The 13,936-nt window shown below is 43.9% G+C and overlaps 1 protein-coding gene across 4 annotated transcripts in view; it reads right to left on the bottom strand.

The window, feature by feature from the left end:
• The window catches only part of TENM4 (teneurin transmembrane protein 4), a 377,541-nt gene that overhangs the window by 94,191 nt on the left and 269,414 nt on the right, over positions 1-13,936 (bottom strand). For 3 of the 4 annotated variants that reach the window (XM_054725404.1, XM_054725406.1, XM_054725403.1), the window contains one exon: positions 4,248-4,394. In XM_054725404.1, the coding sequence (XP_054581379.1) occupies positions 4,248-4,394 (147 nt within the window). Of the gene's footprint in view, positions 1-4,247; positions 4,395-11,321; positions 11,349-13,936 lie in introns of all 4 variants that reach the window. The other variant, XM_054725405.1, reaches the window with a different exon arrangement.

Genomic DNA, 13,936 nt, shown 5'->3' with positions numbered 1-13,936 from the left:
GGTTCACTGTGGTGAGCCAGGACCTCGGTGCCTGCCTGCCCTGCTGCTCTCTCTCCCCACCTGTGCCCGGGGTAAAACCTAGGGGCATTCAAGACTGACTGGGTGGCCCTGACAGTGAATCAGAAGGCTGGGAGCCACTGAGTCCCATTAGGATCTGTTTCTTGTTTTTAAATCTAGACGACAATCATAAACAAAAACAAACCAATACAGCTAAACCCAACTCAGCCACATTGTGTAACTTTATTTTTTTTTCTCAGAGTTTAAAAACACAGCAACTGCATTCTTAATGAAGCCTGAAATTCAAGTTTAATTTGGAAAGAATTGCTTTAAGCCTAGCAAATTGGGAAAGAAGAGAAACTGGGAGCTCTCAGATAGCTCAAAGGATCACAGTTGGGTTTCTGAAGTCTGGGCACATGAAAAAGCTCTAATGTGGCCAGGCCTCAGACTGCAGCAGTGTCTGCCCCCTGCAGGCTGTGTGAGACCTGGGCAAAATAATGCTGCTCCCTAAGCCCGGGTTCCTCATCACTAGGGAATAGGAAGGGGGTAATAATACCGCATGCCTCCTCGTGATGTTGTTGGATGCACAATTGCTTTGCAAATTGCGAAATGACATACAAGTTATCATTCTCATTCTGTTTGGCTTTGTGATACTGTCATAGCCTATTTCAATTCAAGTAAATACTCACTACATTTTTAGGAGGAGGGTAAATCAATCATTAGGAAGTGGGAATGCTCTAGGTTCACAGGGCCACGTGGGATGGCGTGGGTCTCAGTCCGGCCGTGTTAATGACTTTCTGTGTGACTTGGACATGTATGATGTCACATTCCCTCTCTGGGCTCCCGCTTCCCTGTCTGTAACATGCAGGGGAGTAGAAGGAGGGAGCTGAAGTCGGTGTTCTCTGTCTCTTCCAGTCCTGTCACTCAACATTAAACTCTTCGAATTCCTTCTCTAGGCCCCCGAGTCAGATCAGCCAAGAACAATCATTCAGTGAGACCCTAACACTTCTTCCCTCCACCCTGAGTTATTTATTTGGGATGTGCACCCCACATCATGGCAGAAATGAAGGCACTTGCTTCATTCCGCCTCCATTAGATGTAGTGGTTTGGATAACATTTCTTCCAAATGACTGTGAGTTTCCTGAGGGAGAAAGACTAGGCCATGTTCATTGGTTTTTATAGCCCGTCAGAAAGGAGCACGGTGACTTGCAGACAGCAGGAGCCCAGCAAATGTGTGCTTGACTGCACTGAAAACAGTCCACAGCTAAACACGGCTCACTCTTGTGCTGCCTTGCACAGCCTGCCCTGTTTCTCCCTCCACTAAAACCGTCCCCATCTGGCCAAGACCCAGAATGATAGAGAGGCCAGTGAGGATGGCCCCATCTCCACCTGCATGGTTGTTTCATCTGTGCCATCATGCAAAGCAGAGACCCTCTTGACTCCCCCAAAGGGTGGAGAGCCCACCAAGCAGAGAGGGCTCTGAGGTGACATGTTTCCTCATTTCACAGATGAGAACCCAAGGCCAAGCTCCCTCAATAATCTGGTCTCCCCAGATGGTTGTTTTCCCAATCGTGATGACACATGGGTTGTCCTCCCGGCTAGACTGGAAGGCTCAGAGGAGCGGGACCATAGCAAGTTCCCAGTGGGGCATCCATGCATTTGATAGTAGCAGCTAAATGAGTGGATGCCTCCTCATCACAGCAACAACCCCCCTGCATTGCTACTGGGTACCGCTCCTCTCTCCCTCCAGGCTGTGAATTTCACAAGGGCAGGGACTATTTCTGAAGCCCCAGGAGCCAGGACAGGACCAGCTGTGGAGTAGACATTCAGTTAACTTTTGTTGAATGAGTGAATGATCTCAGATGACCATGCTATTATATGGCTTTTCTACAGAGTAAAGGCACCTATCAGCCCATCAAATGCTTCATAAATGTAAGAGGTATATTCTCCTTAATAAAAAATGTGGGGATTTTCTGATTGTTCTTTTCTAGCTCCTGCCATTCATTTCTCAGAGCAGCTGGAGGAGGCCTTGTTCCCCTGGGGTCTGGAACAGCCCTGTTTCCCATGACAAGAAGCTCTTTCTCCCACCCAAGCTGAGGGGCTTTGGGCTCCCCCATGTAGACAGTTCACAGCTAAACACACTCACTCTTGTGCTGGGGTGAGTTCTAGTGCTGGGAAGGCTGGCTTTGAATAGTAAACAGAGGGTATACCGGGATTGCGTTTCACGTGAGAGACTAAGAGAACCTTATCTAATAACCTATTTTTGTATGTGTGCTGTTGGGGAGAAGCACCCTCTCCCCACATTTCTCAAGGACATTCAGTTCGGCTGCTACCCAGATGTTCAATAGCTGTTTGAAGGCTTTGGCCAAGATCCTGGACCCTTGAGAAGAGAGTGACTTCCTGGGGCTGCCCCTTTGCCCTTCTCTTCTATTACATGAAGTTCCTGTTGGTCACTGGAATTGTGTCTACACAGGTGAAATGAAGGGAACTGCTGGACAAATTATGCAGACAATTTAGGTTAACATCTCTTTCCTATGAAGAGCAAATATTATTGCACTTTATCTTGCCAGAAGACCACCGATATCACCAAGGGGCACTTGGTGCCCTTCGCTTCCTTTCCTGCCTTTGTCATCATGATCTCTCTAAATGGAAAGCCCTTTCCTTTCCAGAAACACTGACCTACACAAGTGTCACCTTCCTGATGATCGCCTGCTTACTCCCACAATGACCAACATCTGACTCTACAACCTTGCTTATGACCGCCCATTAGCACTTAACTTTGGGTCCTTCTTCCTCATTTGAGTTCCTGAAGTGCAGAGACAGGACTTCTTCATCTTTGTGCCAAGGGCCTGGCCCCACGATAGGAGCTCTGGGTATTTATGGAGCACAGAACTAATGAACTCAAGTTTCTGATGGATTATAGGATATTTCAATCCTGTAAGGTGTCAGGAAGAGGACATGAACCCCCTGTCTCTCCTGGCAACCAAGGCCCAGCCCCACGAGTTACTACTGGTGACAATTACTCCATGGGCCCAGGCCTGGGTGGACAGGCCCAATCACTTCCTAGATGCAGGCAGCAGATAGAAGGAATAAAAGCTGGCTCAGGTAAGACCAGCAGTCTGAAACAGCCCTTTCAAGCTTGCTACAGCCAACTCAAGGCAAATGAACCAGAGTAATCACAATAACACACAATTGGCCTTTTAATCCTTAAGGTGCATTGAGATTATAGAATCACTCTAAATAGAAAATTCCCAAAGGGTGGCATAGAAAATTTCTGACCTGTTGATTTCCTGTTATCCTATATACTAGAAAGTCCCTTGGCATAAATAAGAGGGAGCTGCATAAACACATCTGGACCAGGCCAACTAGGTCATCATTAGAAAAGAAGGCTTAACTGTTTTAATTTTTTTTTCATATTTCTATCTTTTTATTCTCCTTATAACCCCACAGATAGGTAGAGTCAGGAAGAATCAGTCCATATTCCTGGGAAAGTAAACCACATCATGGTTGTATTTATCCAAGTTTATATAACAGAGAGATGAAGGCTAATTCTAGAACCAATGTAAGGATTGGAATGGTCCTCATGATCCAATAGCTTCATTCTATAAATGGGAAGCATGAGGCCCTGAGACATCAAGCAGCTTGCTTACGGATACACAGGCAGTAAAAGAATTGGGATTAGAGCTTCACTCTCAGGTAATAAATGTTCCACAAGACTAGGCTTCCCTTCCTTAGGGTTTTGACTATCCAGCACTTAGAAAAAATCCAACAGCAAAGACAGATTCTATTATAAACCCACAGGGGCAGAAGGTGGCCCCCAGTGTGCTTGGTGAGGAACAGAAGAGAAAAGGTAACTCAACCTTGGAGAAGCATCCTTTCTGCCACCTCCTGTGATACAGGATTGGATGGCCTCTTCTTGTGCACTTCCAGTGAGGGGGTTCTCATAGCTTTATTGGGCAACTCATTCACTATTGAATTGAAAAATTCTTTCCTCCATATGCCTTCTCCTGTGCACTTGCTGTTGGATGGCAATTAATTTCATTTACTTACTTTTAATTAATTCAAATGGAACAACTAGTGATATGTGCTCATCCTGACCACATGTACAATTATATGCCAGCCCTGCAGGCCTTCTTGACTAGCCAGATGGTATACTGGTGGCCTGTTAACTCAGTAATAATGCCCACACTCTACCCTAAGTCTCCCCCCACCCCAAAGCTGCATAGGGTTCATGGGTGCCACAGCCTTACCTCCATCATTGTCTTTGCTGTCACCACAGGCGGTCTCCATGGATGTGTCACAGCCAGCTCCTCTCCAGCCCAGCTGGCAGACACAGTGCCACCCATTCAGGTCCAAGGTGCATCTGCCATTGCCATTGCACAACCCAGGGCAACCCTCTGCAAAGCAAAGCACACAGAATTGAGGTCGGATCGTCCATGGCCCATTGCAGTCACACACATTCACACTCTGCCTGCCAACTTACAAAATGCTTTCACATCCCATCAGCACATCGGTGCCCTCAGCACCCAGGGAGGCTGGTAGCATTAGGAACTGATGAGGCAACCCAGATTCAGAGGTGGAGAACTTGCTAAGGCTGCACAGCCAGGTGGTGGCACAGTCAGGAGGTGGCACAGTTAGGAAGTGACAGGGATAGGTCTGAAACCCACACCTCTGCATCTAAAATCTCCTCTTTCAAAAGCGATCAGGATTTTAGAGTGAGAGTCAGCAGACGTAGGCCTGTTGGAATCTGACCAATGGAGCTTTCTGCCTGATTCTTGCTCCTTGTTCACTCTTGTTTTTCCAGTCTCTGGCAGCTGTTTGGGACAAAGAAATCATCTCTCTGTTTACTCCTCACACCCCCTCGGAACCTCTGGGTCTCATTCTAGAAGCTGCACCTTTTTCCAGCTCTTGTTACTAGGTCAGCTGTACTGGACCTCAGGCTTTTCAATTATTTTGTCCTGTTTTCTCATAAACAACTGTCTTTGCTCTGAGGAGGTGTCCTTGGGTCTTTTTCTTCCCATCTTATCTGTAGCCACTAAGAAGGGCTATACACCCAGAGGAGCCCTGGTGACTGACACAAGAGAGACTAGCCAGGGCTGTCTGCAATTGCACATGCAGAAATGGGCAGCATGCCCTCCCCTGACTTTGTTCATCTGGACATCTGTTTGCCTGTCTGTCACTTATTAAGCACCTTCTCTGGGCTAGCACTGGAAGAACAGAGATGAATAAGACCTAGTTTTTAATTCTTGAGAAGCATGTAGCTTATCAAAGGAGACAGATTTGTATAAGCAAAATATTTCACTGCTAAGTGCCCTAGGGGAGATGTACAGAATATGGTGGGAACCTAACACAGGAGGGCCATCTGTCTGAGAGGGCTGCAGATGATTTCAACAAGAAGGGCCAGGCCATATTTAGACTCTGCCTTGAATATATCATAAGGTGGGGAGTTTTTATTACTATTCAAATAGATTTACAGGTGTTTGATGACCCTCTCTCTGAGTGTGTGGGCTCAGAAATCTCTGTCTAAGAATCTGCCAAGTTACTTGGTTCACTTCAGTTACTTGGTTTTCATTCAAGTCCCCATTTTAACAATCCTGCTGATGCCTTTCTCAGAGGAGCTATTTAAAAAAACCACCTTTCACTGGCAAGCCTTCCGTGTCTTCTCTCTGCCCCTGCTCAGTCTCAGGGAAAGGTATGATGGGAAAACACTCTGTCATCTATAACACTTAATTTAGTATTATGAGCAGCACACGGCTACAAGTCTGGCTACAAACTGAATTCTCTGCCATGAAATAACTGAGAATCGACCTGTTTTTCTTAAATGGGACAAATGTGGATGTAGCTACAAGACTGAGGCTAAGGTAGGCAACTCACTAAATGGCCAATCAATTAGAATCTAAAACTTTAGTGTTTCAAGGACTTTTGATAGTTGACTGTTATTGCAACATAAAAGAAAAGAACATGCTCATTTATATGAGATGTTCAACACAGCAACCAATCAATCAACCTGGCCACTGTGTTTTCCATTCAAAGGAAGAACCATTTATTGAGTGTGCACGCCAAGCCTAGGAGAGATTCCTCCAGAAGTTTAGAAGCAAGTGTAGGCTATGTGGTCTTTGCATAGCAGAAGCCTGTTGGGAAAGGTGAGAAGCACCAGCATTGCCACCCAAAAGTGGTGGAGAAAGCAGCAGTTAAAAGCGCAGGCACAGTGCTGTGACGCGCAGATGACTACCCAGGCATTCTAACTCCTTAGCCAACATCAGCCACCCCTCCTGGTCTAAACAATTACAGTCTCCTTCATCCTCCAATTAGTCCCATTCGTGTCCAGCTGGCTGGGACTTCCTGTCAATTAGGCCTCATTTGTATTTGAAATCAGTCTTGGAGGAAACAAGGTCCAAATTTTAAGAATGGTGGTATATTGCTTTCTCTTGCTCTAAGGGGTAACCCCTTGTAAGATGCAAAGAACAGCTCTTGTGCAGGAGCACAAACTTGGGAACCATATCAAAGGCTGGCTCTACCACTCAGCGGCTGTAGGACCCAGGCATTATTTTAATTCTTTGAGACTCAGACAACTTTTAAAATGGGGTAGTTGGGAGAATTAAATAAGATAATTATGCCTGATAAACACAGCCTGACTTATAGCTCGAACACAATATTTGAATCTTCTATTTACCTTTACCTCCTATTTTTAGAAATATCATATGTTGTACCCACAACCTCAGGTTGGGCTCACAGAAAGGCAAAATAGTAAACTGAGGCAATTATCTAGATCAGAGTCAGCAAACTTTTTCAATAAAGTTCCAAATAATAAATATTTTCGGCGAGTAAGCCATAATGTCTGTTGTAATTACTCAACTCTGCCATTATAGCTTGAAAGCAGCCACACACAATTTATGAATGAATGAGCATGGCTGTGTTCCAATAAAACTTTATTTACAAAAGCAGGTGATAAGCCAAATTTGGTCTATGGGCTGCAGTTTGCCAATCCCTGATTTAGATGCTTCAGGACAGTAATGACAATGACAGTTGCTATACACTCAAGGTCTATGCCACTGTGCTAAACACCTTACATTTGTTATTTCTAAACTAAATAAACTTTTTGTTATATATTTCAGATCCTAAATTTCTAGAGCAGTTCCAATTTCACAATATTTAATCCTAATTTTTTTTTTTTTTAAACCCATGTGCTGTAATAGTGTGTGGACTCTGGAGCTGAACAGACCTCAGTTCAAATCCCAGCATCACCATTTTACTTACTACATGTGGGATGATTGGCAAATTATTTAACTCTCTAGTCCTCAATTTTCTGATCTGTAAAATGGAGGTAATAACTAATTCAAAGAGTTGTTGAGAAGATTAATGAAATAATGGATGTCAACTATTTAGCACAGTGGGTAACATAAGTAGGTATTCAATAAAAGATAGCTGCTATTATTATTATTATTGAGTTTATTTATTTTAATGTGGTATAACTGCACTAAGAAATCCACAAACCAGAAAATAACCTTTTGTCAGTTCAAACTATGTCAACATTTGGGTCAAAAACTATGGTCTTCACAAATACGAACCTTGCCAAAGAGACCTTAGACAAGCCCGGTGACATGAGGATCCACATGCAGCTGTGTGGGAAGTAGCGAGATGGGTTTGGGGCCATGTGTCTCAGCCCAAGGCCACCATTTCATGCTCTCCCAGCACCTTGTCCTTCTTTTGAGAGCAACTGTCCCAAGTGTATGTAAGTTACAATTTTACAATTAGTTTAATGTTTTACTCCCTTCATTAGAATGGAAACTCCATAAAAGCAACTTTGGGCCTAATTCATGCTGTGCAGACCCTCAATACATATTTGTTGCAATGAATCAATGAGTGGAACAGGAGACCTCGGTTCTGGTACCTCCTGCCTAACTAACTTGTGGGACCTTGGGATAGTTCCTTTTCCTCTCTGGCCTCAATTTCTTCATCATAAAATGAGAGTTTGAATGAGATGTCTGTTAGTTCCTTCCAGTGTAACCAACCTAGGAAGAAGGTCAAAGCAACATCAACTTTGATGATTTTGTTCTTAATTTCAACAAACTTGACTGGATGTCAGGCTTGTGTTCATTCTGGGGTGTACAGAGATGCCATATATCCCCTTATCTGAAGAATTTTATATTCTACTTACCCTACTTTGTTCCAGAAAGGATTTAAAGTGGGTCTTCTATCTCAAAAAGTACGTCTCAGTGTGAATTTTACTAGTTCTCTGAGGTCATACAAAAACAAGCTTCTGAGATCAAATAAGTTTGGGAAACATTGCATCCTACTGTCTTATCCTAGAAAGTCACACTCAATATTAATATAGTAAAGGCTCTGAAAGTCTTACAATAAAGAAACCTGATTAGATTCTGAGGACATTTTCCATTTTGACCTCAGAACTCTCCCCCGTAACCATTTACAGAAACATAGAATGCTCCATTCCACTGTGGGAAGCCCTGCTCTAGTGAGTGCATCTTATCCCTCAGTGCCTCGAGCACACATCCTGAGCTGCTCTGAAACTGCCTGGAGAAGCAGGTGTTCTCCAGGAGGGAAAGCCCTCCATGGGAAATCGAGGGCACTTTATCCATTGTCAGTTTCTTTAAATGGACCCACGTATGCCCTGAGGATCTGCACTGTCCTATCAGTTTCAGGGTTTCACAGGGTCCCTGAGTACCTGTGGGTTGAATGAGGTCTGCTCTCACCTAGCAATTTGCTTCTGGGATAATCACACCCCCATTAGCCATCATGAGGAAGGCTCCTCTGGGTGACTTGCTGACTTTCTTAAAGCAGTATGTCCATGCCTACCCACTACTGAAGCTCATTAATTCCACAAACCCTGAAGCTCATCAATAATTCAGAGAGCACAAGTGACATTAACAGTTCCCTCTGGAAGGACTCACACCAGGCATTTGCTAGAGCCAAAATAATGTAATTTTAAGGGTTAGAGAAGGGCTAAGTTTTTCAAAAGAAATGATGCCCTTTAAATGACAAGGGACAGCTTTATCTTCCACCTTCTGCTAAGCCTATGAGGAAGCCCCCCTTGAAGCTAGCAGCAGGTATGACTAGAAGACTTTCAGAATCCTTGATGTTATTTATTTTTCAGTTAAGGGGCTAAAAACACACCCACCTAACATATCAAAATCTCCTGTTTCTTTCTGGTTCTTTTTCTGGTTCTCTGGTACTTTTTCACCCCTATCATCACTTCCCTAGAAGTGTTATCTAGGTCACCATCATTTCCTACCTAGATAACAGCAATAGTCTAATTGGCCTCCTTGTCCCCTAATGCTCCCCCTCAGCCCTTTTCCAACATGTGGCCAGATCGAGCCTTCCAAATCACAAATGTCACCAGGTCATCATCCTTCTTTTAAAAACCAAACCTTCAGTGGCTTTCTCATTTGTTTATGTAAAAGTTCACAATCTTGGTCTTCAAAGCCCTTCAAAGAACTTGGAGATCTCCTTGCTAAGTGGCCCCTGGACTTCCCCTATCTTAACTCTCATCTTGTTGGAATTGTTTTATTAGTGTCTTCTCTGCTAGACTGTGGGCTACCCTAGAGAAGGGACTGTTTCTATTGTGTGGCCTCCACATTTCCTGGCCTCCATATTTGTTGAGTGAATGCTATTTCTTTAGTCTCTACCAATACAATTGGAAAGCACAGAATAGAAGTTGGCTTGTCTTTGAACTGCAAAGCACTCTATTTTGACAAGTCCTGAGCCTGCATTATATAGGTCTCTGAATTCTTATTTTAGGATTAGTATCCATTATACCAGAAAGTTAGATGGGGACTTGTTCCAGACATAGATTTTGCCAAGAAACATTTGTCTTTTGAAGCAACTTATGATTCACTGACTCATGAATATGAAATACTTTACCAAGTAGGAAAAATTCACCAACTAGGTGGTAACACTTAAATTTAATCTAGTTTGATGATTCCTCTAGTGATTATTTGTGAAATTCCTATAGAGACTCACAGGTACTACTCTCTCTCGCTGGAAAGATTTTATTCTCAGTTGAAGACCAACATGTGAAATAACAGGAACTTTACTTCTCAACACCAGGCATCCACTGATGGGTCTAGTAACACCTCTGCAGTCTTTGGCAAAGATGTCCTAGTTGAAAAGCATTTAGTAATTTATGTTTCCCCTAAACCTTCTCCATAAGTTTTTAAACAGAAGTTGCTATCTCTTATTAAAAGCCAATTTCACCTTTTCTTTATAATTTCACAAATTAGTCTCACCAACAAAGTCCTTCTCCACATTAAGGGTGAGAATGAGCACATGATGTTAGAATAGCATAACTAATGTTTGCTGAGCATCATTCCTGCCCATGTGCTAAGCGCTTTACATTCATTATTTCACTTAATCCTTATGCCAACCCTAGGTGGTGGGTCCTGTTATCATCCTCTTTTATAAAGACTCTGAAGTGAAGGGAGGTTATGTAACTTTCCCAAAGTCAGCTAGTTCATTAAGTGTCGGACTTGGGATTCAACTCAGGCAGCCTGACTGCAGTGCACGAGCCTTTAACCAGGTGCTGTGCCAGGGCTTAAGGATAAAAAGATAGGGCATAGTTTTTCTCCTGGGGAGTTGGCATCCTTTAGGAGCACACGTATCTGATCATCTTGAGACTTAGAGCAATGAGGCCTATTTGGAAAACTAGGCACTACCTAATTAATACAAATGTTTAAAATAGCAGGAATAACTTTGCCTGTAGGGAATACTCTTCAAAGAGAAGACTTACCAAAGCCAGGCCTCTGAAAAGGAAAACAAAAGACCACCCACTCCCTGAGGTCAGGGGTCTGTTTTGCCCTTTGTCCAGAGCCTGGCACAATCTCTAGTATAGTGGTGCTCCGTAAGTGGTTGTTGGATGAGTGAACACGGCAGTGAGAATGCAGCTCTTCAGGTTTCTTAGCTTGCTCTGGGGTCTCTTCTTCTCTCCGGCCACCCACTCTGGTTCCCACCGTCTTAATTCTAACGGACCAGGGGCCGTAAGGGATGGGCAGGGTGACATGAGATGGGGTAGAAAGCATGAGGAGTGTATGTGTGTATGGGGAGGGAAGGACAATAGCACAATGGTAATGTCACAAACAGACTGAGCACTTTTGGGGGAAGAATGACACTCTGGGTATTATCAATCACCTTGTGACGAAACACCCACCCACTGGGCCGTAGATGCTGTGACAAAGCTGGGGATGTGGCAGTATCTAGACACCATGCTTATGGGTGTATGTATACTTTTTTTATATACGCATTTCTTCTTTATGCTTATACACAAACACACACACAAAGACAATAGGAAAATAGAGGAAGGAAGACCATACCTTTAACTACCCTATCCAGATAGTGCGCTTGGGAAATAAAAGACAGGACATTTAAGGTAGGATCAAGAAAATGCAACACTGCCTGCCACATAACCATGCCAGGTGCTGAGGAGACAAAGGGGATGCACCCCACGTTTGGGGAAGACCTGCCATGGTGGGGAAAATAAAATCAAAGACAGGATAACATAAGAGAGGAGGAGGGAGAGCAAGCACATTCTCCAGGAAGGGCCAAAAGGTACTTCAACCCAAATGTGATCATACAAACAAGATGACAAATGGGTAAGGAAAACGGGAGGAAAAGGAGGATGGGAAGCTCCTGTTCTGCCAGGGCTGTTCAGCTCTATGGAAAACGAGAACTTGCCCTTTGTCTACCCAGAGCAGCATCCAACTTCCCTTCTGGGGCAGCAGTGGTTTAAGAACAGGTGCACCCTGTTTGGGCTGAGGGGTCCCCAGGAAACTGGCATTTAGAACTATGTGATATTGAAGTCATCTTTGATATGCTCTAGGGAAGTGGGTTGAGTGTTTGGTCAAATATACCACTAGGTTATCTGTTTGCATTCCTGAATGTTCTGTGGACACATGTGCCCACCTAGACTTGGGTGCAGCACGCCTGGTATTCTAAGTAAGAGGCATCTCTCCTCGGCGCATCTTACAAAGACTGCGAGGTGCTGGTCAATGGATGTCATTGTGAAAAAGAAGAAAAAGAAAAGAAAACCTGACCCCTTCTCAATGCTTATTAACTCAAAAGACAGAATGATGTGTGCTTTGTTTCCCAATGGAGGGGTTGCATCCAAGCACTGAATCTTTTGGCAATCTTACTTGATGGGTGGGGGGCCAAATGTTGCTCTGAAAGAAACCCCACCGTGCATATATGTGTGTTTAAAACAGGGCAGACCTGTTCATTCTCAGAATAAACCAGGAACCCCATTTCACCTTCCCCAGCTAGGCTGAAGCCCTAATCATTTGAGCAGCTTCCCTTTCACCCCCTTCTCTATGACTCCTCCATGTGTGCTCCCACAAAAGCCAGACAGATGGCCGTCTCCTGAAGGGCCTGATGCTTTCTGCCAGGCTGTCCCCCATCCTCAGCTCGATTTCATACATGAATCAAAAGTCCGTAAGTAGGACTGGACTGCAATGGTGGGGTCTTATCTGGAAGCCCTAGGGTTCTCTAAACTGTAGGGACATTCTTACTCTCTTACATAAATTTAATTTTTTCAATCCTCTGGATAGATACTATTGTTATTTATCAGAATATCTTTGCCTCAAAAGACTGGTGGAAGAGAGGCTCTGTTCTTAGCCTGAGTATCCATGTGGTCTCTGTTTCGAGATGAAATATGTGCAGCTCCTGGAGGCTGCACAGCCAAGTGGAAATGTGGGAAGGGGAGATTTTAACTGGGCCTGCATCTTCCCCTTCATTCTGATAGATGCTGTGGCGTCCACAACATAATAAGCTATACCAGGGAAAATGAAGGCGAGTGACTTATTAAGCAGGAGCCAATAAACAAAGCTGTGGAATGCCAAACAATGAAAACCAGGGCCAGCCTACAGGCAACACAGCCCCGGAAGCACCTCTGGCTAAGGCGAAGGCTTTCTTGTTTCTTGCTTCATCTGTCACTTTTGTCTTAGTCAAGTTCATTCATCTAATTTTGCAAAAGGATCTAAAATTTCTCAGACATCACCTCCCAGGATGTGCTGTCAGGCAGCACTAACTCGCAGGATTTCCTGGCTCAGTTGTTGCTCTTAGCTTTCAGATCTGCAGGGTTTTGTTGAAGGTCATAATCACACATTCTTGTAAAAACTCTGACCTCCAGCTACAGAAGAGATGGAGTGAGCCTAGATGTCTTTCACAGGAGGGAAGGATGATTAGGTTGAATGAGACACCGACGTTGTGATTTAAATGGACACACCACCATGCAGCATCCACTCTGAGAGAGTTCTCCAGCAAGAAACACTTTGCCTCCAAACTTAATGATGATACCACGACTCCGGCGATGAGTACAGAGTATATCCGCTCTATAAGATAATCTCCCCACACCCAGGTGCTGACTTCAGAGCTCTCTCTTCTAGTGCCATTCTACTTTTGAAAGATCTCTATTGAATGTAAATACGCTTTTAATACCTTTAAAAAACGCTTACTAATTCTTCCAGACTGCAGGCAGCAATAGCAGCCAGTAGAGGTGACCGAGGTAGACTCATGTTGCAATCAGTGTTGTGGGTTTCAGGGGACAGAAGTGGACTTTCAAAACTTCAAATTCTCACCCCACAAATCAAGAGGCCACTTTGCACAGTGACTTCAAGCCACACTGTGAATCCAAAAGCTGATAACAGCCAGTCCCTACTAAGTCCAGCAGTTTCCTGGGAATGAGATAGAGCTTCTTTGTATCTGGCTCTTGAAAATGAAAGTGATAACCATGTCTTTGAAGTCCAATCCCATTGATTTATAAAAGGCACATGCAGAAGTCCATACTATTATTGCTTTCATTGCTTGATAATCTTGGCACACATACCCATGAGTAAGGTCACTTAAAAATTCATCATGATTTTAAAGTCCTAACTTTAAGTAAAGATGGCAAAACTTCCATAAGTTTGCATTATGAACGGTGGATTCAGACTTC

Source organism: Eptesicus fuscus, chromosome 13 (assembly GCF_027574615.1).
Source record: "Eptesicus fuscus isolate TK198812 chromosome 13, DD_ASM_mEF_20220401, whole genome shotgun sequence".
NCBI lineage: Eukaryota > Metazoa > Chordata > Mammalia > Chiroptera > Vespertilionidae > Eptesicus > Eptesicus fuscus.
Note: the sequence above shows the minus strand (reverse complement) of the source record. Positions and strands in the feature narration are given on the sequence as shown.